The 26,733-nt window shown below is 36.7% G+C and overlaps 1 protein-coding gene across 2 annotated transcripts; it reads left to right on the plus strand.

Moving 5' to 3' along the window:
- Positions 1–4,301: 4,301 nt before the first annotated feature.
- Positions 4,302–26,471, plus strand: ARHGAP19 (Rho GTPase activating protein 19). Of its 2 annotated transcripts, none has more exons than XM_034439887.2 (12): positions 4,302–4,450; positions 9,639–9,904; positions 15,753–15,833; positions 16,640–16,849; positions 17,608–17,834; positions 17,998–18,084; positions 20,096–20,161; positions 21,150–21,341; positions 21,901–21,996; positions 22,647–22,757; positions 23,778–23,846; positions 24,130–26,471. In XM_034439887.2, exons 1-12 carry the CDS (start codon positions 4,305–4,307, stop codon positions 24,148–24,150), a joined length of 1,572 nt encoding a protein of 523 aa, XP_034295778.2. In that variant the 5' UTR covers positions 4,302–4,304; the 3' UTR covers positions 24,151–26,471. The 2 variants fall into 2 exon arrangements, with proteins under 2 accessions (XP_034295778.2, XP_034295779.2); XM_034439888.2 differs by lacking the exon at positions 4,302–4,450 and adding an exon at positions 8,135–8,233.
- Positions 26,472–26,733: the final 262 nt, after the last annotated feature.

Here is a 26,733-nt window from a genome sequence, read left to right on the forward strand (position 1 = left end):
GCTATTATGTAGATTATGTTCTTTAGATCTTCCTCAATTGTTTTCAAGGAAACAAAAGTTAGAATGCAAGGGTATATATTTTGCAATTTTGAATTATCAGAAGTTTTGGGTGGCAGCACTTTGCTTCCCCCATAAGAGTAAAATCTGCACATTTATCCATCTGCTTGTGTTTTTCTTAATTAAGCTTGGAAGCAATCAAGCTTTTTATTTTCTTAATTGAATCTGACTATACTCCAAACAGAAGCTGCTTCCAATTTTGTTTAAAGCAAAAACTTGCTGGAATAGAGCCTAGACGTTTCCATTTCCCTATAGAGAAAATTATTTGATAAATGTGAATCCTGCATATGAATAAAACACTGTAATTAAAACTTGTAAGCATTCTCTATTCCATCCCTCATGTAAGGTATTTACTAGATCTGCTTATGTGCTTATAAAAACTAGACACTCGAAGCTCGTGCTATTCCTGTTCCTATCTGGACTTCTAAGCCATCTCTTTCCATTGTGACTAATTTTAGGGAAGTTTACAAGAAAGTTCAGAAGTAATAGGGTGACTAAGGAAGGGGCAATTTTTTCAGCTGATTTTTAGATTTTATGTTCTGCAAGGCTTTGCAAACTTTGTACTATTGGACCCTTTCTAATAAGATTTTGGTGAATGCATTGTACATTTTTCTTATCTTTCCAAAGAAATGTCTTTGCAGGGCATCTAATTTAATAAGTGGCACTTAACATACATCCTTTTTTGGATGTATTTCAATTGCTTGGGACAAAAATGGTAATTAGTAGTCTCCATATATTACTACTATAACTCTTACAATCCCTCACTATTAGTCATGCTTGTTAGGCATTGTAATGCCACAATTGAATAAATGAGCCCATAGAAGACCACAGGTTCTCCATTCTGTCTTAGAAATACATTTAGTGTAGAAAGAATTCTACAGATAGCAGTCACTTTAATGGTATGTGAACTTGCCTGACAGGTATGTTAAAATATTCAGGTTCAACTTTATTATACCATAGTTACTGAACAATACTCCAGTTCATGCTTGCAATAGACAACACAACTCTCTGGACAGCCCCCTCCCACCTTACATTTTCCAATGTAATTACAGTCATACTGTTCCAACATGTGTTTAGCTCAAACTCTTGTGGATACTCCTCATGTGCAGTAATGTAATGGTTTGATTTTGGTACTATTACTCATATTTTGCTTTGTAATTTGCAATCCAGAGTGACCAGGGTGGCCTGTAATTATTGCATAAATAAATACAATTAAAACATTCAAATAAAGTAACATAACCCTTACTAAGTGCACATGGACCATTCCATTAACAATTAATCCAGTGCACTGTTTTGGGGCAATTTTCTCTCTTCCTTTAGATTGTTGAGGGAAGGACATTAAAAGCTCTATTACAGTATGTTATAAGGCAGCAGCACCAGGGCCCAGTTCCATGGAGAGAGGCTTTTCTATGGACCAGAGGGGGTGTGGTTTTGTGTGCTGCCTGCATCCCACGGATGGGGCTTCGCTTGTTTGCTTGGTCTGGTTTCCGGCATACCACGGACCGCTGCTGGTACATGGATTGGGCATTGAGGACTCCTGCTATAAGGGATACTCTAAATATGTCTGGGGTTTGTACATCCAGTTTTCAAAGGTTACATTTGCAGAATAACTATCAGAATTATTTTCTGTTTTAGCATTGCCTACCCTTTGTCATTTCAATCCATAGGGGCATCTGATAAACCAGCCAGAATCCACACCTCTGAAGCTTGAAAGTGATCTACAAGTGGACTAGATTTTATGGCCAGAAGCTTAAATTAAGCCAGTAATTAATTCTTAATCATGCTCTGGAGTCCAGCTTTATCACTCCTGTTTCTGAAAATCTAAGTGCTACATTCAGGAAGCAATTTGACACCTGAATATTTCTTTTACAGACTAGGATTGAATAGTCTTTATTGATTCTTAAAATATATATTAGGAAAATTGAGGTATCAGTATAGTTGGAGGGAGATAGATAGGTAGAAATTTATTTATGTTGGTTACCTAACTCCAGTGTTAATTTTTGCAGCAGAAAAAAAGGTTATCTGAAACATTGAAGTACAGGGATTTAATAAATCTATTCTGGCTAATTTAAGATACCCTTCCCCCAAAAGCCAGAAAGAAATGCTTGTCATTAATTAACATACCAAAAATTCAAAAACAATTTATCAATATGGAATTACCATCTGCTAAGCAGGCAGACATGCCCATGGAAGTTTGATTTCTCAAAATCACTTCTTGTACTGTCAGTTAAAAATTATTTTCAAATAGAATGTTCAATGGTTTTCTTAAGCAGTTTTAAAAAAAGATGCAAAATGAAATAATGTGAATATGGTGCTAAATTGCTGCCTAGTTTAAAATTTATTTCTTACTGAGATTTACTTCTGGCCTCACTAAGGGCCTGTGGAAACAACCTATATTTTTTCTTGAAATATTTTCATTTTTTTCTCTGAAAAATTAAAGGTTATGAAAATTCCCTAATATATTATTTTTAAATAATGTGAAATGTTTAAGATGTGAACAATGGTCTAGAAATAATTTCGTAAAAGGCAAATATGGTACTGAAACAAAGCTTCAGTTTACAGAGTCCCTGAAAACTATCAAAATCGAAGCTGCTGATGATAAGCTGGGCAAATCAATGCAAAACATGTTCAGCTTTATTCTGAAAAGTAGTGCTTTCTGTAGATATGTTTGATGTATTGGTGGAAAAATCTAGAATATATAATTTTCTTTGTTTTACTACAGAGTTGATGATTTTGTTTTGTTTTTTGCCCACATTCCTACAAAGCAGGTAAACATGAGATGTTACATTCTTGGGATTCAACAGTTTGTAATTCCATTTTAAATAATTGCCTGAACAAAATATGCTTTTCAATTTTATATACTAACTATACTTTTATAAAGCAACCAAATAATAAATAATATATTTTATAAATTAATGCATTTTATAAAGAAAAAGTGTTAAACTGCACATATTTAATTTTTCTACATTTTAATAATAATAATAACTTTATTGTCATTGTACATATATACACAGTATACCCATGCAACAAAATTTACTTAACACCCAAAGATCAGGTCCAACACACATAACAATCCCCAAACACACTCCCACCCACCGCAGTTCTCCACCCCTAAACCACCCAAACATCCACACAACAGCTCACTGATGGTGGCCCTTTAGTTCATTGTTGAGTGCAATTATAGTTCTGGGATAAAAACTATTCAGAAAACATGTGGTACGAGTTTTAATTGTTCTGTATCTTCTGCCATTTTCATTTTCACCTTTCAATTTTTCTTGTTCCTTTAAAATTTCTAAAAAGGTTAAATTTCTAATTATTCAAACACCATACCATAAAACTCATGTGTTTATTAAAACAGAAGCCATACTTCTAGTTTTCAGTTTATGTACCCAGAATGTCATAATTTTTGCCATACTGTATTCTTATCAAAACAATGTTCAATATGGTACATTAAAAAGTTACCTAATCTGCATAATTCTTCTGCCACATTGTTTACTTTGTTTTAAACTTTCAGCTGGATGATCTGCAGGTCTTTCACTCTTTATGTAGTATGTTCTGCAGATTGAAATATGATCTGTACTATTTTAAATTTAAAGCACTGAATTAACCAACCAGGCAGTTGATTTATATTCTTGTTACTTCATTTCCATTCCATATAAAATTGTCAATTGCTTTGCATGAATTATTTATTCATTCTGTTTCCATTGCCAGATCAATAAAGGCTCATTGCAGGTGAATAGTAAAATTCATGGTAAAAGTTAAGAAATCAATAATTTCATACAGTAAAATATATAGTAATCAATAGACAAAATTATGCAAGTAAAATAACAAAAGCCCAAAAAAATCAATTAAGTTAATTTATTCAGTCTTAAGTAACTTCTGAAATATTAAAAGGGATGGAGCAATCCTTAATTTTAACTAGACATTGCTCCATAACTTTTGTAATGGTTTGTGGGCAATACAAATCCTATATCCTAACTTTGGGCATAGGGTGCTCCTATGTCTCAAATATTTCTAGGGACCTAAATTCAGCATATAAAACTTTCACGTGAGTCCTGTCATTGCAGATGTCCACCTCATTAAAAAACGCAACAGCCACCTTTATCGAGTCCAACGTCACCTCAAAACTACAAATCCCAGGAAACTTAGCGCAATGCAGTTCCTTATCTCTCCTTTCTTATCGGTTTTCCTATTAGTCCGCGACAAATCGTTAAGCGGTTGCCACGTTCGAACAGACCAATGGGTGCATGAAGAAAAGGTGGGGGCCAACAAGCTGCTCTGGAAATAGCCAATTGACTCTTGCGATTGAACGGCCTATGGGAAAGCAAAGCGGCAGATATGAAATGGCGACGGAATCGACTGGGAGGAAAAGTGCAGCTGGGCAAACCTATAGGTACGACAAGAGAGCGCCCATCGCAGATTAAGGCGGCGTCCGGGAAAGGGCTGGGGGCGCTGAAGATTGACGAGAAAGCTGTTTGGTAGTGTTTGTTGTAGGAGCACGGTAGGGCAGCTGGAAAGGATGTTGAGAGTCGGGTTCCGAATGGACGAATAGACGTGTCCTGCGCGGTTGTTTTAGTGGTGAATTAAAGCAGCAGTACATTTTCTACTTCGTCCCTGCCATAAGTCACTATATTTCAGTAATCGCAAAGGTGCTTTTTGAAGAGGCAACTGGACTTTCTGGTTTTTCTTTGAAGACGTTTTGCTTCTCCTCCAAGAAGCTACTTCAGCTCCAAAGAAGTTTCTTGGATGAGAAACGAAACGACTTCAAAGAAAAACCAGAAAAACCAGTTACCTCTTCAAAAAGCACCTTTGGGATTCCACTATGATCTGGATGACTGAGAATCTCCATAGACATATATTTCAGTAATAAAGTAAATGAGTTGTGTGCAAGAAGCGCTAGGTGATCCCTGGGGTCTTCAGATAAGGTTAAAATATTCTTTAATCAGAGAATTGTTAGTCAATGACTGCGGTGGTACCAATACAACTCTAGGCTAAAATGTAGTTTATGGCTCAGTGTGTTGCATGAGCCAAACCAGTGTGGCTACTTTATGATTCAGTATGTTCAACAATTACACCCCTCTTTCATTAGAGTACTGTATGGCTTTATTCTCCCCAATAAGCTGGGCTGTTGCAGTGGTTGCACAATCCACTACAATGCAAGCTACCCTATTATACAGGATGAACCCAGATGATGTGTTAGTTTGTCTTTACTTGTGTCATAGAAATCCAGAACCCAGAGATAAATGGGTAAATCATAATTTGATGGATTGATAAGATGTGCAATGTTAGCTAGTTTTTCTCAAGGAAAGGGAATAGATGATTTGCCAATGCAATTTTTTTTAATAAAACAATTTCCTGTGTGGCAGTTGAATTATTACTTATAAAGTTCTGTTTTATAATTATGCTGCTTCCCTGAGAGTAGGTCCATTTTTTTGAGACATAAACTTGCTATATCAAAGGGGGCAGGGAAGAAGGTGGAAGTATTTTCTTCTATTGTCTTGATCACCCTTTCCCAGCCAGTTACCCTCAAAATATGCTACATGATCTTAACCTCAGCCAGTGTGGTGCTTGAGTATAATAAGAATCATATATGAATAGGTCAGAAAAGGAAAATTGCTAGGGTTTCAGATAATTTTGGGTGATCACTAGATTGGGGATTTGGAGAGAAAGATTCTGAGGGGTTCAAGATAGCAATATCAATAGCACTTAGACTTATATACCATTTCATAGTGATTTACAGCCCCTTTTAAGCAGTTTACAGAGTGTGTATATTGCCCTCAACAATCTGAATCGTCATTTTACCTACCTTGGAAGGATGGAAGGCTGAATCAGCCTTGAGCTGGTGAGAATTGAACTCTGGCAGTTGGCAGAATTAGCTTGCAATACTGCATTCTAAACACTGCGCCACCATGGCCTGTTGGTGGGGTAGGTCAGGTAGGATTATAGTTCTTCTAGCAGAGCAAGTACAAAATGCAGGTATAAAGATGTTAATTGTACTTCAAAAGTCACAATAGTTCTATATAAGAAACATATTTAGATAAGTTTTATTTGTGTAGCTTGAGAACCCCTCAATTAAAATGATAAAACAGAAAATAAGGTATGAGTTCGCCTATATTTAGTTATTTCATTAACCATGGCATAAAAACTAGTGCCGTAGCCATTTTTAAAAGACATATTCTTATGACTGTCTTGATTTTATTATCAGCCTATTGTTTGTTGTTTATTTGTGTCAGAAGCATCACAATTAAAATATAAAATATAAAATACAAGATTAAAATATATACAAATTAAACAGATCTTGCCCAGAAACTAGCAACATTAATTCTCAGATGGATTAATGTAGTGTAGGATTGCCCTTAAAGAGCATTTGGAAGCTGCAGCTGGTTCAAAATACAGCAGTTCTAGGCATTTTTGGATATTTTTTATACATCCATATAACGTCTGTTTGCGAGCTGCACTGGCTCCCAGTGGAGTTTTTTGTGCATTTCAAGGTGCTGGCTGTCATCTATAAAGCTTTACATGGCATTGGGTCACAATATTTGCAGGACCATCTGTCACCTATCATTTCTGCTCAGCTTATCAGAACTGGTAGGATTGGCATGTTCCAGGTCTCTTCTATTAGGAAATGTCATCTTCTGGGACTTGGGAATTGTGCCTTCTCTGTTTGCTCTATGGAACAGCATCCCACCAGAGATCTGGATGGCCCCAACCCTTCATAAGGCATTAAAAACCTAGATATTCTCTCAGGTTCTGGGGGCAGGCAGTTAAACCAGCCCTATATAGAACATTTCAGGTGTTTGTGAGCTACTTTTTAAAACACATTTTGCATTCTTTCAGAAGAATGCTATATACATTTTAAACAGTTCTACAAAATAAAATTATATTTAATTTCTATAAAATTATAAATTGTAAGGTAGTAGGAACGAGCTGATGTCATCTGATACCTAGGCTCCCTTTGAATGCACCAATGGAAAATGCTCCATAAAACCAGAACAAAGTTTGCCGCCTCCTCAACATTGCTCTCTGTTAAAGAGAATGGTTGGTTATAGCTTACTCCATAAATTATTAAAAGACATCTAGTTATGAAGCCAATCTAATCTGGTTTTTGTTCATTTGTCCTTGAAGTTGGTTTCCTTTCTCTATCTGATAGGATTCTACTGTATATCCTTGAGGATTTTACTCGAAGGCCATCTTCTTGATAACTTGAGGAAATCCTTAGCTTGCTAATTCTTTAGTCAAACATGTCTATGAAAGCAAATATAGAGTTGTTTATCTTTCTTCTGCTTCCCATTTCTTTCTTTTTAGTATGCAAATGGGAATGGGCAACTCTCATTCTTTCTTACCTTTAGATAGTGTGTGACTGAATTGTTGGAAAAGAGTTCTGACTTTCATTAGTGTTAGTAATAACCAAGCATATTTTTGTGCGAGGGAGTGTTGCTGATAAAGTGACCTTTCAAAATTACAAAGCCTAGTAATGTTTAGCACGGAATTTAGTAGAGAGTTAGGGGCTGCTCATATTGTGAAATTATTCACCATAAAACAGGAATGAGATTATTAAAGCAATGCACCATAATCCAGTTTATTATACATGATTGACATTTTCAAACAACAAAAAACTCTGAAGATTAATTAGGCTGAAAACATATTAGAGGTGAAAAAGAGGTGAAAACTTACACCTCTTTTTATACATCAAGAAAAATGAGAAATAATAAGGAAATATTTTTAAAGGAAAACCTCTTATAAGATTTGGCTTCATAAACTAGATATCAAATGAGGAAGTAATGAAATAAGATTTTAAAAGAGAAGATAAAACCAAGGCAATATATAGAAATCTTGGGTTAAGCATTAAGCATTAATAAATCTTGGGTTAAGCTTTGAGAGCTTAATACTAGATTCTTCCAAATAAATTGGACAATTGAAATGATAACCTCTTCAAGGATGCGGTCTACTCTCTAGTATTCCGTAAAGTTGGTTGATCTGAGTTCTGCTCTGACGCTAATGAAAGTTGATTATTTGTTAGAAGAGGGCCAACAAATGAGTCTTTGTCTTGTTTATTGTGTGTGGAATTTGCATAGGATGCGTTGGAGCAGGCAGTTCTATTTCTGAAAACAAGGAATGAGTTCTTCTCATTACATCTCTGCTTCCCAATGCCGCGCCAGAAACTTTCAGCACTTGTGTAAGAGATTTGTCTTTTCTATTATTTCAGAAACGGTTGCTTTAAGATTTCCTGGAAATTAAGAATTGAAAGTCCTCAAATAGGCAGACATATACTAGCTATTAACTTGAAAATTGGTTAGGAAATTCTAGAACATGGGGAATGAGAGTTTGAATAGGTGACACAGATGTTATGCAGACTTAGCAGTTTTATTGGGGCAAGACATTAACATCACATTAGTCTTCCTTAGTAGGACATGTTGGGTCTATGATTAGCTTATAAGTCATATTTACATTGTCCTGTCTGACTAGCATATGTTAAAACAGTGCAATGGAGAAAAGTATAAGGTCAATCAACATTCATCCCCAGCTGCTTGAACTGAAGGGCTCCATCTTGTTTTCAGCTTCTTAAACATATCAAACAGCAGGGTTTCTTATGAAGCAGTGCTAGAATTAGATTATTCTTGGCAGCTTACTTGTTCAGGGATGAAGAGAACTGTTCTTTTCTGTGGTTTACTGTTTTTGGAGTGATTTTGACAACTTCATTGCTTGGATGATTTCAGATTTAATTAGCCACTTCAATCCCAGGCTGGGACTGCAAAAGGTTATCTATTGCGATTTTCCACAGTGGCAAATATTGTCTATCTAGGGTAGTTCTGAATAATTTTGATAAAAATATTCCACTATGTTGGACTATTGGAATTCTCAAAAAAGGGGTAAATTCAATCGACAGCTTTTTCTTTATGCATTGTATATTTCAGAAACCTTTTAATTTTTATACAGCATATAACCTAACAAGTCATACATAATTTTCCTCTAAGAAAAGAACCGAATTATATTTCTACTACATGCTTCCCTAATATTACATCCAGTAAGAGCAGAAAATGTCATTTGCTATCCACAGGATGATATACTGTACTTTGGATGTACAGTAACTTCCACGCTAACTCTGTTCTGAATAATTTCCAAATGTTTGTACTGTTTTAGAACATTATTCTTGTTAAAAATGTTTCTATGCTTATATCATAAAAAAAATTGTTAAAAGCTGAATGAATGCCTTTTTGAAGAATAACTCTTAAATTTAATTTTCTCTATGTCAGTTGACTTATATGACCTATAATTGCCCAAGATGGGCAATTAGCTTGAACAGAGCTTGAACAGAGAATGTGTATTTCTTTGGGGCAGTATAACATGCAAATGACTGTAGTTTCTCTCTTATGCAACCAGCATGATTAGTATTCTGATATGTTGCATATTGCAGAAATGGGTGGAATGGTATCCTTAAAAGACATGAAGATTATATTAAAACATTATCTCTACAGTTTAAACTGTAACCCATTTTAGTTTGACTGCCTGCATGGCTAAAGATTATTGCTATATTGTATACGCATGTCTCTCTCAAAGTAATGCTTGACTGTCTTCCCCAGTGATGCCATTTGCAGTTTTGTTATCTGCAATGAGTCTTCCCTTCAGCGGCATCAAATCATCTTTAATCCAGACTTCTTTGTGGAGAAGCTGAAACATGAGAAGCCTGAAGCATTCACAGAACTTGTGGTCAGCAACATTACCCGATTGATTGACTTGCCTGGAGCAGAACTTGCTCAACTGATGGGTGAGGAAGAGCCCCAGTTGCCTGGTGGGCCTAGCATTTCCTCAGGTTTTTTCCGTTCCTTGATGTCTCTTAAACGCAAAGGTAAATATGATGTGTTTGCTAGTGCTTTCTATTGACTTTCAATGATAATATGATATCATGGACTCACTTCTCTATTGGCAGTGTTTCCAAAGAAATGGATACTATTACTAGAGTTGTATCAGGAGGGCTGAAGTTCTTCCAGACTGAAAGGATTGAATGGTGGCATCACAGTTGCCTAAGGGATGCCCAGTTGGGCACTCCTTTCACATCCCTGTTAAATTGCCCACCAATGTGGTACCCATTTATCTACTCATGGTTACCTGTTTTCAAACTGCTGAGTTGGCAAGAGCTGAAACATGTGACGGGAGCTCACCCCATCCTGCGGCAGCAACTGGGTCTCGAACACCAATCATCAGCCCAGCATCCTAACCTCGTGGGCCACCACAGTCAAAGAAATTGATGAAATAATATCTCCCCAAGTATTCATACGGCTGCTACTTTGACCTAAAACTGGCTCTTCTGTTACAGCAAAACCACAACTTTATTAATAAGCTTCCAAATTAAAAATTAGGAAAGCAGTGTTACAAAGGTATCTATCAATACAATCAATCCTTAGTTTTCACTATAGAAATTAAAGAATGGTAATATTTCTTTTTAATATCAAATGGCACATTTGGGAAAAAATAGTCAATATTGAAGGTGCTTCTAGGAGAAAAGCTATCCTGTTTCTTATATTCTTAGAACAGGAGATCTCTAGTTCAGTAATACAACAGCTATTTTAAATATATAAAAGTTCAAAGAAGATAATAGGCTAGATCAGTGTTGGCGAACCTTTTCGGCACTGAGTGTTGAAATGGGAGTGCGGTTGGGGGAGCACTGGAAACAGGAAGAGCAGTTCCCTGGCATGCATGCGTGCACCGGGAAGCTGACCTTCTGGTTTCCAGCGTGTGCATGTGCGTCAGTCACCTGGTCTTCCGGTTTCTGGAGTGCATGAAGACCAGCTGGCCAGCGCGCATTGGCACACCGGAACCCAGAACAGCAACAGGCGATGGCTGGCGTGCCCGGAGAGATGGCTTTGCATGCCACTTCCGACACATGTGCCAGAGGTTCACCATCACAGGGCTAGACGGACAAAATTACAACCCAACAGCTTTCATAGAAAGCAATACTTTCTATCATAGGTAGGTATATTCATTCTACCTGCTATCCCATTGGGCTGCTTAAGAATCTGGGATGTTTCCTGAATTACTAGATTTGGAAAAATGTCCAGATCTCAGACTGAGCTGTAAAACATTTTTGAATCTTGGACAAAGTAGCATTCTATATCTTTGGAGCTGACTACTAATTGCTAACTTCTTGTACTGTTTCTTATATCTTCTTTTTCATATAGTATCTTAGAGAAATGTTTCTGACGATTTAGAAAACGAGTTCTGCATTCTTATCCTGCCTTATGGTTTGCTATGTTTATGGAATCACATTGTAATCTAATTAGACTTCTTTCCAAACTGAATTCAAATATGCATCAATCTCTTCTTGCAGTGTAATTAGAAGTTCCATTCTGTTCTCTCTCATAATATAATGACAGTCACATTTAAGAAATGACATTTTAGATTGCTTAAGTGATTTTTGAATAGTCACAATATGCCTACAAATACTAACTAGAAAAATCTTAATTTAGTTTTATATTGTAACAGTAATTTCTTGGACTAAACTACTTTACATGGGAATGCTATTAAAAACCATCCAATAAGTAGTAGAAAATGCAGTGGCCTAGTTACTGGTAATATTACCAGTATTATATTATGCCTGTGTTTCTTACCCACATCTGGTTATTGACAGGTTTTCGGGTCTAATTCAGAGTACTGATTTTGACAGACACCAAGTCATTAGTACCTACAGGGCTAGTTACTGCTATTTTTATCAGCCTGTCTGTATGTTCTGCCTTGGATAAGCTTTGATCATGCCTCACTTTCTTGAAGAAATGGGAAATGGAGGCCTGGAACTGCAGTTTGTTCATTGTTGTTCTGGGCTTGTAGAATAGACTTTCCTGAGAATTAAGATTTGTTCCTTTCCTTCTAATGTTCCAGAAGTGATTGAAAGAGGAAGTTTTCTGATTAAAGAGCATGTAATTGCTATGTTTTATTTCAAAAAACATTTTTATCAGGAGTTGAACTCAACTGGAGTATGTGTGTATGTAGTTTCAGCAGCAGGTGGCAACACCTGCTCAACCTTGTCTAGAATCCAAGCCAAGTAGTTCAGGCAGGGTTAGATAATCAGAAGGTGAAAACTGGCTGTGAAGTTGAAAAACATCCCAGAAAAGTGCCAACCATTCCATATTGATGCTAAGGAAATTACATATGTCTACGAAGTCATCAGAAGTTACTGTTGATTGGAAGATGGCAGTACAAATTTATTTTCATGATACAAAATGGTAGGCTGGAATATATCTCAGTAACAACTACTGGAACTAGCATGGATACAAAATGTGAAGTATTTGGGGATAATGAAACGACTTAAAGGGAGAACTAAATGGAATATTTAGGAAAAGAGTGCTGAAAAGAAGAGAATATATGTAGCTGTAGGTTGAAATGAATAAACTGCACAGATGGATGGAAAATAACTCAACAAAAAACCCCAACATGCCCACCAACAGGGCAAGTTATTGTACATAAACAGAGAACAAATCCATACCCTTCTAACACTGAAGATATTGGCTAGTCTGGTAATGAAATGACTGCAAGCAAATAATCAAGCTCAAAGAGCACCCAGAGCTCCCAGGAGCGTGCACATGAAATACATTTGTAACTATAAGTTATTGTGAATAGTAACATATAATAGAATCACGGCTAGTATGTACCAAAAATAAAAAAATAAGAGTGAAAGTACATAATATGGCAAAGAAGAATTGAATGAGAAATCATTTGTCAAGCTAGCTCAAGTATTTATTGTACCTAGCAGCTTGACATATATTTGTATTTCAACAATGTGATTCTCCCAGGATCTTTGAAGTATATAATAATGATTATACTTACTTTTATTATATAGTTCAGTGTGCTAACATTTGAAATAGTTTTTTAATCAAGGTAGATTCTATCATATTTACACACATACACGCATATCTTGAAAGCTTAAAATAACCATAATTCCCCTAACAACTGTAAGAGAGTCATATCATCCGTATGTACATGCTTGTTTATGTTTATTTACATAATCATTGCACATACATACAAGAGCCATGGTGGCGCAGTGGTTAGAATGCAGTCCCAAAGGTGTTTTTTCAAGAGGCAACTGGACTTTCTGATTTTTGTTTGAAGACTTCTCATCCAAGAAGCTGAAGCATCTTTGGGACAACCATGACCTGGATGACTGAGAATCTCCATAGACAGTTAGAGTGCAGTATTGCAGGCTAGTTCTGCTGACTGCCAGGAGTTTGATTCAGCTTTCCATTCTTCCGAAGTTGGTACCCAGGACTCAGGTTGTTGGGGCAATATGCTGTCTCTGTAAACAGTTTAGAGAGGGCTGTAAAGCACAATGAAGCGGCATATAAGTCTAAGTGCTAGTGCTATGCTTGTTTGGTAGCAATCTTTGCCAAAACACATCATTTTCTATGTTTTATAGAAAAAAAAATAAAAACTAAAATAAGAAGCTTAAACATCATCATCTTTTTAAATTGTCTTGCTTCCTATAATTTCAGTACTTCACAATACAGCCAAGAAATTGATTAGATTTAGTTTTGTTTAATAGCAGCAAATAATTGAGAATATGAGTTTTATAACCAGAGCTACAAAACACTGTTGTGGTACATTAAATATAGTAGCAAAATATTATGACAAGTTGTTTTGCTTTTCTGTGATATCAGCACATACCCTTATGTGGTGAACGTTGGTTTCTACAGATATTATTTTAAGATTGTTCTTGTTCAAAATAATAAGTTGGTTGGATGCAGGGAACTTACATGAGATTGCCAGAGCATTTTCTATTACACTATATATATCAGGATACTCTTTTCTTCTTCGTCAGTTTCAAAATATTACATGTGATTTAATCCTTAAGATTTTGGCCTAATGGATAGGCCTAATCTTGAGTCTGTCTCTGAACATGCAGAAGCTGTTGGGGTGATAAACCTTGTGGACCATTTCAAATAATCTAGTCAAGGAAGTTAGTTAGTTTACTTTATTGTCATTGCACCTCATACAACGAAATTAAATGCCATCTTCAGTGTACAGTATACATCAAAAATAAAACAAAAACACACATCCTTCACATTCTATACAATTGAATTGAAAACCCCTGATATTGCATTAATATCGCACTATACAGTAGAATTCAATATAGTTACTGCTCTGGGATAGAAGCTAGGGTGGTGGAGGTGGTGAGAATGATATAGATTACAATTCATACCTGGGTAACCAAAGTATTATTCCTAGCTATGATGCTTTTAGCAGATGACTAAGAATCAAGACCTGACCAAAAGTAAGCAAGATACCAGTTTTTTCAAGTATACTACAATTTCAATTAGTTAAAATACTGAAAGTTGACCTAGAACGGGAAAGCATCTCTTATATACAGTGTTTCTATGAATCCCAGGTGCTGTGAACTAATGTTCTATATATATCAGTACACAGAAATACCGAATCTTAGGTATTTGGTATTTCTGAATGTTAGATTAGATACTGTTTTTCCCTGAAAATAAGACAGGGTCTTATTTTCTTTTGAACCCCGAAATAAGGGCTTGGCCTTATTATTGGAGTGGGTGGGTGGAGGCGACGTCGAGCGTGGGACTGGATGTCCCGTCATTGCCGCCGCCTCCCCTCCCTGTTCTTCGCGCTGGCCGAGTGGCTGGCCGCCACTGCCCTGACATGTCCTGCCGCTGCCCTAACGTGTTCTGCCGCCGCCACTACCTTGTGGAGCAGGACTCTGCAAGGCTTGTTGTGCCGTTGCATGCACGAACTGCAGCACCACCACAAGCTTCATCATACTGGCATAGCTGGCATCCTGCCGCTCGCGGCTGCGCCAGTATGTCATACCTCGCGGCAGGGCTGCCATTCGTGCGTGCAATGGCACAAGCCTTGCAGAGTCCTGCTCCACGAGGCGGCAGTGGTGCAATGAGTCTCACAAAGATTCATTTCTGACAGGTGGGGCAGGGGAGAAGTGAGATGCGTGGAGCAAGACATGGCTCCCCTTGCTGTTTCTCCCCCCCCCCCCCAGCCAGGCATGGCAGGGCTCCTGCCCCTTGCTTAGCCACCTGTCCCCTTTAGGGATGCAATTTGGGGGTGGCAAGTGGGGCGGTCAAGAAGCGGGATGCGTGTCTTACCTTTCCAGCTTCGTTGCATTCCTCGCCGTTGTGTCCAGGGAAACACGTTGTAAAAAAAAAAAATTCATTGAACTCATGAGAAGGGGTTTTGTGTTGTTTGCGTGGCAAGCAACCAGAGGAAATGGCCGGCTGCGCATGCATATAAGTAGTTGGTGGGGGGGCTTATTTTAACTCATGCGTTGAAAAGCCCAATTGGACTTATTATCCGGAGAGGTCTTAGTTTCGGGGAAACACAGTAGATGTTTATCTTAATTAGAAAAAAATATGTTGCTGATATTCCTTCATAAACTACACAATGTGAATACTACAGTGTGAACAAAACCCAGGCATAAATATAGATAAAAAATATCTGTTTTGTGACATAGCTTCCTTTATAGAAATCAAACAGTATCTCTTTTCCAACCTGATGACTTTTGCACTAATAATAAGAGTAAGGTTTTATTTATTTTTTTGAAAATGGATACTGAATGAACATATATTCTGGCCCAGGTTTTACTTCTGACATTTTGAGATAGTGAATAAACCAATCTGAGTTTCAATAAAACAGTTAATATTCTCTTTGATCATGTCCTTGTTGCTTTTTTGAATTTATAGAGAAAGGGGTGGTATTTGGAGCACCACTGACTGAAGAAGGCATTGCTCAAATATCTCAACTCGTTGAGTATTTGCATAAGAGTAAGTAATTTTGGAGATCTTTCTATAGTTCTTAAATTAGCAATTGTGGAATAATCTGAGGCAAAAATTTGATTTATAAAAACTTTCTACATATGCTTCTAGATCTGAACATTTTCTTCTCTCCTTCTGAAAATAGTTTTTATTTTATGTTTCTTTTGTTCTGGTAAACTAATAGTCATCACTAGAAAAGAACACAATCTGAAAATAAATTTAAATGACCATTCTGTGATATAACATGAGAACATATCAGCTCAGCCACAAAAATGTATATAAATGAGATATGACAAAAGTATATAAAAGGTAAACTATGATTCTGTGTTGGCTAATAACAAGTTGGAAGGCGTAAATATTTTAAAACAGCTTTTCATAATTTTCAGGACTGCTTCTTTCAAGTGCCATTGGAATAATAGAATTCAAGTAAACTCCACCCAAATGTTTGCACTCAAGAAACACACTCTTGTTTTGTAAATCAAGTCTTGATCTAGACTTTAAGAAATTCCTTTCATTGCATTCAATAGTTCCTATTGCCCTCTGTCCTTGGTAATCTTGAACCCACAAAAGATAACCAGATTGTTTCTATTTGATTTTGTGCAAGTCATTGACTCTTCTATTAGGGCTCTGAAGAGATTTAAAAAGAAGAAGAAAGATGTGAAAAGGGCCATCATATCTTAGACTGCTAAAATCCGGACAATCACTTGATCTAGACTCTAGCTCAAGATCTCGAAATTAAATCTAGATTCAAAATTAAGAATGGTAGCAGTTACTGTATCTGGCATATGTTTAATACCTCTCCTATCACGGTGCAGATTTGCGGACAGAAGGCTTGTTCCGAGTGCCTGGAAACAGTACTAGGCAACAGAACCTGAAAGAAGCTTTGAATAGTGGAACAGAAATTGACCTGGATTCAGGTGAATTTCATTCCAATGATGTGGCCACTTTGTTGAAGATGTTCCTGGGAGAATTACCAGAGCCTTTGCTGACTCACAAACACTTCCATGCACACCTTAAAATTTCAGGTAATCAACATTAACTAGGCGATTTTATCAGTTATATATTCTTTCCTGCAGGCACTTTTGAAAGAGATCCATCTTTCAAAATATCCATCTTTCTAATTCATCTGGTCATTGAAGGCACAATGGTCAGAGGCTTAATGATGCTGGAAATGGTCTTGGCTCCAAGCACTGTGTGGCAGCAGAGCTCCTGTCACTCACCTCAACTTCTGTCCATCTCACAGTTCGAAAGCATGTCCTATGCAAGTAGATAGATAGGTACCTCTTCAGTAGTGAGACAGGCTGGTGTTCTATGCAGGCAGTCAGATTCTTGATGGCTGTGAACCTTCCAGTTTGCAGCACCCATTTGCGGGGCAGTTACAGGAAGGGCCTTGAGTAACACTGCAAGAAGAGCCACTTGTTTTTCTCTCTGGCACAAAGCCTCCTGTGACATACCTTGGGAATTGTACAAGCATCTCCTATAACAAGATTGGTACTTTTGCAAGCCAAACTACTACTCTGCAATATCACTGTGGTTTCCTGGCCATTGTAACAATGCCATATGCTAATAATAATAATCTGCTGCTTTAAAAAGTTTGGAGACCTTGATATTTCCCTGTTCAAACCAATGGCAAGGATATTTAAATATGAAGTTTTGAGGATTCTTAAAAGAGTAATCACAAGTTGAAAATAAATAGTTTTATTTGGATAGAATTACTGATGCTACTGAGATTTCTTTTAGCCAGCCATGCTTAACATATATTTTCTTGATTCCTGGTTAATAGACCTGATGCAGTTTGATGACAAGGGCAACAAGACCAACAATCCAGATAAACAGCGTCAGATTGAAGCACTGCAATTGCTCTTCTTGATCTTACCAGCTGCCAATCGCAATCTGCTCAAATTGCTACTGGATCTGCTCTATCAAACAGCCAAGAAACAGGACAGGAACAAGATGTCAGCACATAACCTTGCTCTTATGTTTTCACCTCATATTTTGTGGCCCCGAAATGTAAATATTCTGTTTCATATAACAGTAAAAAGGGGAGTGTGGGGCAAGTAGGAAGGATGGAATTGCTTAATAGTTTGAGTGCTGTAGTTCACCTATTAAAATACACTTGCTTCTGTGATTTTACAACTCATTTAACCTGTTCTCATTCTGCATCTGTTGCTAGGTGACTGCCAGTGATCTGCAAGAAAACATTAACAAACTGAATAATGGAATGGCTTTCATGATCAAGCACTCACAAAAACTCTTCAAAGTAAGATCACATAAGAGAGAGGAACTAATCTCCAACTCTGTTGCCCTATTGTCTGAGGATATTACGCATTGGGGGAAAGTGTGTGCTATGAACAAACTATGAGGTGCTCTGCTTTTTTAGAAGTGCTGCTTTGGAGGTGTTACTTCTGTTGCTGGGCTTGCTGGCATTTACCTATTTTTACAAAATTATCTTTCACATGTGGAAGTTTTTAAAAAATATTTTCTACATGTACACCTACATGTAGGTGATATTTAATGTTATTAAGGGTTTTGATGAACCTAAACTCTGTATTTACTAAGCAGTTCTCTTACATCTTTTTCTTATCAGTTATTGATTTGGTTATTAGACCTTTAAAGACTTTTCTGTTTTCTTTGGGATTATGTATGCATAATGTATGATGTCTTTAGTTAGGCTAAAGTTTCTTAAGAAATGAACATTCTTTTATCAAAGTCAGCATCTGATAGTATACAATATATCTGAGAGTACAACACAGATCTGAACTCTTCAAGAAATTTACTTTCTAGTATTATATGCTCAAAAGTAGAAGTTTGACATTACCCACAAGAGAGCAATAATGGGTAAGATAACTGAACTTGAAGTGATAGCTAAATTAAGCTATTTGATTAGAAAAAATGAACTATGGACATTTATGGCTGACTTATAGACTTTTTACCTAAAATGAAAAATGCACTTATGACTTGAGGTTTTGATGATTAAAAAAAACTGAATAGAAAAGAGTGAAAGTTTGCTATAAAAAGGATTGCTACAAAAAAGATTGGAAACTGTTTTCTATTTCTTTCTATTCTTTTTTTCCTGTTTTCTTTCTTTACTATGTTTACTCTTTATTACAGATAGTCCTTGACTTACAACCATTTAAGACCATTTGAAGTTATGATGGTGTTGAAAGGGACTTACAACCAGTCCTTGCACTTAACAATTGTTGCAGCATCCCTACAGTCAACTGATCAAAATTCAGGGGTTTGGCAATCACCATACATTTACAATAGCTGTGGCATCCTGGGGTCACATAATTGTCATTTATGATCTTCCTAGGAGACTTTGGACAAACAAAATTGGTGGAAGAGTCTGATTAGGCATGATTCACTTAATAACTGTGGCAAAAAGTTCATAAAATCAGGCATGACTCAGCTAATGATAGATTGCTAGCAATAAAAGTTCTGATCCGAATTGTAGTCATAAGTCAAGGACTACATGTAGTTTGTGTTAGTTTTAATGTTCTTTGTAAAACTTTCAATAGAAATTTAATAAAGAAAAACATTAGTTTTCTATGCATGAAGTAAGGATGGGCAACGGTTTCCAGATTCATCTGTAGTTATATTTGCTGCAAAGGGATTTTGGCATCCCTACTTTATGGATAGAAAGTATTACTTTATGAGTGGAAAATGTAAATTGTCATAGGTGTGTATATCATCTTTCATGTGCAATTTCCCACATATAGTCATCAAAATCACCTTCAATTCTCATTTTCCCCTCACTTTGGAAAAGTTTTATATTGAGGAAAATAACTATTTCTAAAGCTAATGGGAGCAATCAGATATGGCAGCATGAAGGATGAAGAAAATATTAATTTAACTGCCAACCATTTCTTAAAATTGGTAACCTCACATAACATTTCTGCTTATAAAAAATTAAGTTCTGATTTGCAGTTAGAAAGAAAGGCCACTTTTTTTCTAAACCCAATTGCTCTACTAGCGGAAATAAAGTGAAGGAGAGAAGGTTGCAGATGAGCTCCAAAGGCTCATGCATTGTATGTGACCTATGGGTCAGAGAATCCCTAACTTGAATTCCATACTGGAATTATGTCAAAACTGATCTTCTCTTTGTGAAGAACTAATTGGAACCATCTCTGATACCTCTTTCAAGGAAAAGGTAACCAGAAGAAGGATCCCTGGAAATTCCTGATCAGTTCCTGTAAAACTATGTGTGTCTCTTGAGTATCAAGAGCATTTTGATTCATCTTTCTACTTTTCCTTCCCATTTTCACTGTAAGGCTCCAGTATATATCCGGGAATATGCCAGGATACATTATTTGGACTCCAGAACTCATGCCTCAAAGGTAAGAAGTTGTGCCATCTTTTACAGAAGGAAGGATAGAATTTAGGCATAGCCTGGACAGCAAACTGCAATCTGAAACAGGCTTCTTAATGAAAACTAACAGGAAATATTGAAGATGGAATCTTGTGGAGATCCATGTTTGGATTAAAAAAAGGAATGGCAGAATTAAATTTTAGATTAAGCATTTAGTTTATTATATACGCTTACAAATTATGATATGATGGATGACCTTTTTTAATGGGTGACCTTCTATCTGCATTTGGTGCTAGATTAAATATGAGAGATACAATATACACATGACAGCCATCAATCATGTATGTATGACAGCCTAGACAGTCTTTATAGGTTTGAGCCAATTTAGTGTAATGATTAAGGGGCTTCACTAAAACCAGGATGGCATATATTGTATTATCTAGTCATGGAGGCTGGCTGGGTGATTTTGGGTCAGTCATAAATCCTGCACCAATCCTAACCAATCTCATAGAGTCATGAGAAAATAGGAGGAGGGAGCATTATGTACAGTGCCTGGAATTGTACAAAATAAAGACAAGATATAAATCTAATAAATATATGCATTTGGATTCCTCATTGGGAAGTAATTAGACCTTGATGGCCTAAATAACCAATGGCGACTCTATGATAGGATGCTGGAATTATGGAGTGGGTGAGGGATGGCATCTGCTGAAAACCATTCTGGGGATTTTGGAGTATTCTCTACCCGTGGGCTGGGAAAAATGCATATCTTTTTATTCAACTGTCAACCAAATAAGAAGTCCATTTTAGTCAGTTCGGTTACAATGCACAATATTTGAACAGAGGAGAAGGGAAGATCAGGCCCCAGATGGGACAGGCAGATATTGTTCTATTACTGGATCTAAGGTTCATATTGGAAATATTCTCATGGAAGACTTTCACTGGAATAATAACCAGCTTTAGAGAATCAAGCGAGTTAGAACCAACAGCTTAATGGTCTGTTTGAATTTCTAAAGGATGACCTGGATTTGCCAATGCCCCAGAATTTCAAAGACATTCAGCTTCTCAAATTCAAGAAACGAGGGCTCTTAGATCCTTCTGCCCATTTGGAAGACACACAGCACCATACAGAAGAAGCACTGAAAGAGCTTTTCTGCCATGTTCATAATATGCCAGACTCTGCCAAGAAAAAGAAGCTTATTCAGCAGGTATGATTATTATTTTTGATATTGATATTTAGATTATGGCTCACCTCACAAAATAAAGATGATGTTAAAGCACCATATCATGAAAGAGAAAATGCAACGGAAAAGGTCCCAGGAAAGAAAGAGAGCCATCAAAGCAGTTTTACAGTAATAATAGGCTATATTGTACGGTGGTTCCAAATAACGAAGATCACAGCTTTATTAAAAGACCCGAAGGCATCACCTAATATCAAATTGATCATATAGGATGAGCCTCCCAAGAAAGGCATTTCACAGCAACTTTTACATCCATCCAGTGAGCCATTTGGCAGTTATTTATCTTGGTCCTCTTGGCAGCAGATTTCAAAAGGAATATTTCAGGCTCAAGTTAGGTAGATAACCATGAGTGGGAGAAAGCAATCTTTAGATATCCTTGTCTCAATGAGAGAGATTAAAGCATGGGAATCTTTGTAAAAGTAGGTGTTGGGGCAAAAAGGCATGAGTGGAAACTAGAACTGGGCTTTGGCGTAGACACTGGACAACATCATGGAATGAACTGAGCTCTTAAGTTTTCTTCTCCTAGTTTCAAAAGCATCCTGAAGCCCTTACTCCTCAGACAGCTATGTCCACACAGATTCAGAAACGTGCCCGAACTCGTTCCTTCAGCGGCCTAATCAAGGTAAAATCCATTCTACTGTCACCAAAATTTTCTGATGTAAAGGAAGGCATTGCATGAGGTGTGTCTTAGATACCTTAGATAATGGGTGTCCAACATTTTGGGGCTTGCTTGGGCCATATTGAGTGAAGAGGAATTGTATTGGGCCACATATATATAATATGTTAATGTATATAAAGAACAAACTTCCTTTAACATTTTACGATCTTGTGGGATCGTATTGCAAGGTCTCCAAGGTTGTATGCACAGCTTGTGGGGCACAGGTTGGACACATCTGCCTTAGATGCTGCTCCATTAAGGGCACTTATGAAAGTTGAAAATATTTTCTTCCATCTCATTTTATTATGTCTTTTCCCACGTCTTCTACATCTTCCTCAGAAATAATAGGATTTCATTTTAATAAGCTTGCAATGGTGTAAGAGAGACAGTATAAGACTTCTTGCAGAAAGGAAATATATTGCTTGGTCAAATGTGGGATCCAGAATCAAAACATCTCTGCAGAAAATATAGGGAAAGTACAGGGAAAAACTCACTGGTTTTTCACCCAGAGAAACGTATCTCTCATTATGCTGGAAATTTCCAGGAATAAATATTGTTCCATTACTTTCCTGCTCCCTATCACAGTTCAGAATAATTTTCTTTTCCAAATGCAGCGTAAAGTATTGGGAAGTCAAGTGATTTTGGACAAAAAGAAAAATGATACTGTTACAGAATCTGTAAGCACTAAGGATTCAAAGCATGGCAGCAAGGAGAATATCAGCATGGTAAGGTTTGCTGGAAGAAGGGTCTCTCCTATATTAACCAACGGAATTTATTTGGCAAGGGGAAATTTGTTTAAAAAAACTATAGGAAGTCCTCATTTAGTAACCAACAATTGAGATTGGCAACTCAGTCACTAAGCAAAACAGCAGCTGTGCTCATGATCTTACGTCAGCTTTTCTTGTTTTAAAAACCTATGAAAGTTATAACTGTGACAATTAGTTACAAAGTTACTTTTTCATCACAGTTGCAATTGAATGGCTGCTAAATGAGGCAGTTCTAGATGAGGATTTCTCTATATGGCATATGATCTTACTAACATTTCCAATGTATATCTACATTATTCTGTTTCCCCAATTTGTCTTGAGAATGAGAGTCTAGAATCAGGGCTACCGTATTTTTTTAGGACTCTTGTTTGCATAAATAAATTATACACCAATTAATCCTGTATTTCCGTTATACTGGAGCTGGAAGTGCACCCATAAAATAGCTTCCATATCCAGATTGTGCTCAGCCAATACTGGAGAAGGAAATGTAGCGGAAAGGAAAGAATACCAGTAATCCTCACTTAATGACCATAACCGGGATTGGCAATTCCATTGCTAAGTGATACAATGTGATTTCACATGAATGCAGCATACTTACGATCTCATTTTCACTACAGTTGTTAAATAAATCTCTGCGATCATTAAGTGAGACATCACATGAGCACAATTTGCATCTTGCAACCTCAAGATGCAAGTTTGGGGGATGCTACGGTAGAATAAACTTGATTACGTTTCCTCAGAGGATATAATTTCTCAGATGCTTGTGGGATTGATATGACCACTATTTGTTGTGTTAAGCAATGTAACAGCTAAATTAATGTCAAAAGCTTAGAACTGCTTTGACAACTAAGGGAACTAATAAATTGATTAAATGAGTTAATTTAAATTAGGATAATTGAGGAGACTCTAAAACTGTTTTAGTTTTAAAGGTCATAGTGAAGTTCAAAGAGTCTCAGTTTGCATCTTATTTAATTGCAGACACCAGCTTCTTCTCCAGCAATTAATGCGATAAGAGCTAAGCTGAAATCTCTTGAACACAGGAAAGAGGTGAGAGTTTTAATATATGTAAAGGAGCTGCATGCATATTTATATTTATAACAAGTGTCCTGGATAGATTGATCTCTTGTAATTGCATGTTCTTTGCCACGATCTCTATGAACTTCTATCATACAACTAAAAGTTAAATGTATATGATTGCATTTGTACCCACCCCCTACCCCCAATTTACAATAGGAAGTAAAAGCTTACTCATCAGGGTGTTTTTATTATGTGTGTCTGTGGTCTCTTGAACCATGGGACAGATGATTAATTTTTTTTTCTTCTGATTTAGGATGCCTCTAAAAATACTTGATTTCATGGAACTTCAAGAGTATTCCACTTGAGCTGATGGTGTACAGTATATATCTAACTTCACTTACTGGAGTTTACAGCTATGTGCCTTCCAGAATAACAAGACTTTCCCTTTTATAAGGACATTTCTGTCTGTCCCTTTGTTGATGCACTGGATGATATTTGCAGTGTAGCCTGTCTTCGAAGAGGTTATTATTTAGTATTATTTTTGTTCCCAACTGTTTACTATTTTGACAACTGTTTGAGACTTGGTTTGCATCCTCTGTCTATGCTCATGTTTACTGGTGAAGTTTTGTTTTTAGCAAGACTGTGTCTTTTTTTTTAACCTGGCAGTTCCCATTAGCATCCATCACAGTTAATTGTTTGAAGCTACACTCCTCTTATGATCTTTGGAAATGGCAGTTCTATGATTATGACTAAAATTGGAAGAGGAGTATTACATTTAACTATCTCCCACAGGTTGCTGGGGCCACTCTCACACCAATTTTTCAATCCCTGAGCTAATCTTGACACATTTTTAGATCAAGAGTGTGGAGAAATTGTGCTATGCACAATCTCCAGAAAGTGTCTCACTAACAAAATGTAGCAGGCTTCTTTATTAAAATTCTACTTAGTGTTCGGAATCAGTTACATCTTTCTCCTTTCACAGGACTAGTGATTCCATTGCTAAATGTACTTCTCCTGAGAATGCCATTCTTATTTTCTCCTCAGTGCTGCGAAAACATTTTGGATGAAGCTCCCCAGCACCACCATTACATTTCCATTGTTTGTAATCCAGGCTCTGACTCACATTTTTCAGGCAGGGCCAAGGAGCTGACAGTTTAATGACTAACAATCTACTGGAAGAATACTAAAAGGCAGAAGAGCTTGTTAATGTGGAAGGCAGCTGACTTGCTCATTGGGAAGGCGGGAAGGCTGTCAAATTACTAAAAGAAATGTTTCCTTTTTCTTTTGTCAATAACAGACAAACACATGTGGGAGGAGGATGCACTGATACAGCAGTGCTGCTGTTTGAGTAAAAAAAAAAGACTACAGCAATATTGCTAAGCAATACTGCTTGAAACTGCTAAGTTTCTTCCTTCTCTTGAAGAATCAGAAATCAGCACTGAGCTAGGTGAACATTTTTGCCATCTTTCCAGAAAACACATTGCTGTCTGAAAGATTTGTAACATGAGTTTCATTACCACCATCACCCCAAAGAAAAGTCTATATGTTGTCTTTTGTTTCATGCTGAGGTTTTATTTTGTTTTTAAATTTCAGACTATATTTTCAAAAAAACTGAAGTAATATGGAACAAAGCCTGGTTTGATTTTTTTAAGGATTAGGAGGCTATTTGGGTTCCTTAACTATAAGGACTGATATTTTCCTCCTCTTTTAAAGGAGTAGGCTTCTAAATCTGATATATACAAGGTGTTCTCTAGCAGGCTGCAAATACCCACAAATCTACTTGTCAATATTTTGAGCCAAGCAATAAAATGGTTGCTAACATTGTGAAGTCATAGGTTAGGCTGAGAGTATGCAAAAACAACTGAGGTAGGGAAAACAGTAGAGAGAAACTCTCTTTAAGTTCTCATTCTTACCTTGATTTGGTCATGTTTTACTACACTGAGAAGAATCTGACAGGAAGATGTCCAAAATCCCATTCAAATCTTGAAAGCGAAGCTTTCTTGTGTACCATGGACAAATCACTGTCATATTTTATGTAATACCAAGCCATTATTTGGTATTGTGTTCTTATACTTAACTATAATCCTTTTTATGCATTCTTTCCAAATAAGTGATTACATTGTGGCAAACCATTTTTTTAACTGCCATTCAAACTGGCAAAGTCTAGTTGGTATCTTCCCCTTCATATCAGAATTGCAAACTCTTTTGGAGGGAAAAATGCAAACTGTACCTCAATAGTTCAGATATAATTGTAAAGTGTAGTCCTGTACAAGCCATGAAATAATTAAGCATGCTGTGCAGGAGGAGAAAGTGAATGTGCAGTTTATTAGTTAGTGTGATATGTGAATTGTTCTATCACACGCAAGGAATTCACTATTTGAGACTGCCCCAAAAAGCATTGCCTAAATGCTTAAATATATTAAGCTCATTAGTAATTCAGATCTTTGAACTTAGAATTGGCAATTCTAGAACAAATCTAGAATAATTGCCTCCAAGAACTGTTACATTTTATTCTAAACTTCATCTGTGCTATGGAGAAGTTTCACTTACCAATGCAATGTAATATTGTAAATAATACTTTTTTAATGTTGTCCTATCTGTTAATGTGAAATTTCTACATTAAATAATTCTTGGTGTTGGATCCTTGTTAACAAATTTCTCCATTTTTGTTTCTTCAATTCTGGTTTGTAGCACCAAATGTGTGTCTGGGAGGTTTATAACATATTTAGATTGAGTTTTAAAAGATTGCGTCTCGAACTGAATTCCAAACAGAAAATTTCTAAGTATTAAAAGTCATTGTTTTTCCAGTGTAAAGAACGTTCAAGTTTCAGGAAAGATATATTCCAATGGAAGATAATATCTATAACTTGGGGCTGGACGATGGAATTCTTGGTGCTCTGTGAGCTTGATTGTTTGT

This window comes from Pantherophis guttatus, chromosome 6, assembly GCF_059756535.1.
Source record: "Pantherophis guttatus breed Tessera chromosome 6, ASM5975653v1, whole genome shotgun sequence".
Lineage (NCBI taxonomy): Eukaryota > Metazoa > Chordata > Lepidosauria > Squamata > Colubridae > Pantherophis > Pantherophis guttatus.

Excerpts from the sequence above, each read along its gene's own strand:
- ARHGAP19 (XM_034439887.2), top strand. The coding sequence starts at position 4,305 with ATGAAGAAAAGGTGGGGGCCAACAAGCTGCTCTGGAAATAGCCAATTG. Across the intron at positions 4,451-9,638 it reads GCAGCTGGGCAAACCTATAG|TGATGCCATTTGCAGTTTTG; the intron begins GTACGACAAGAG and ends TGTCTTCCCCAG. Across the intron at positions 20,162-21,149 it reads CCAGAACTCATGCCTCAAAG|GATGACCTGGATTTGCCAAT; the intron begins GTAAGAAGTTGT and ends GAATTTCTAAAG.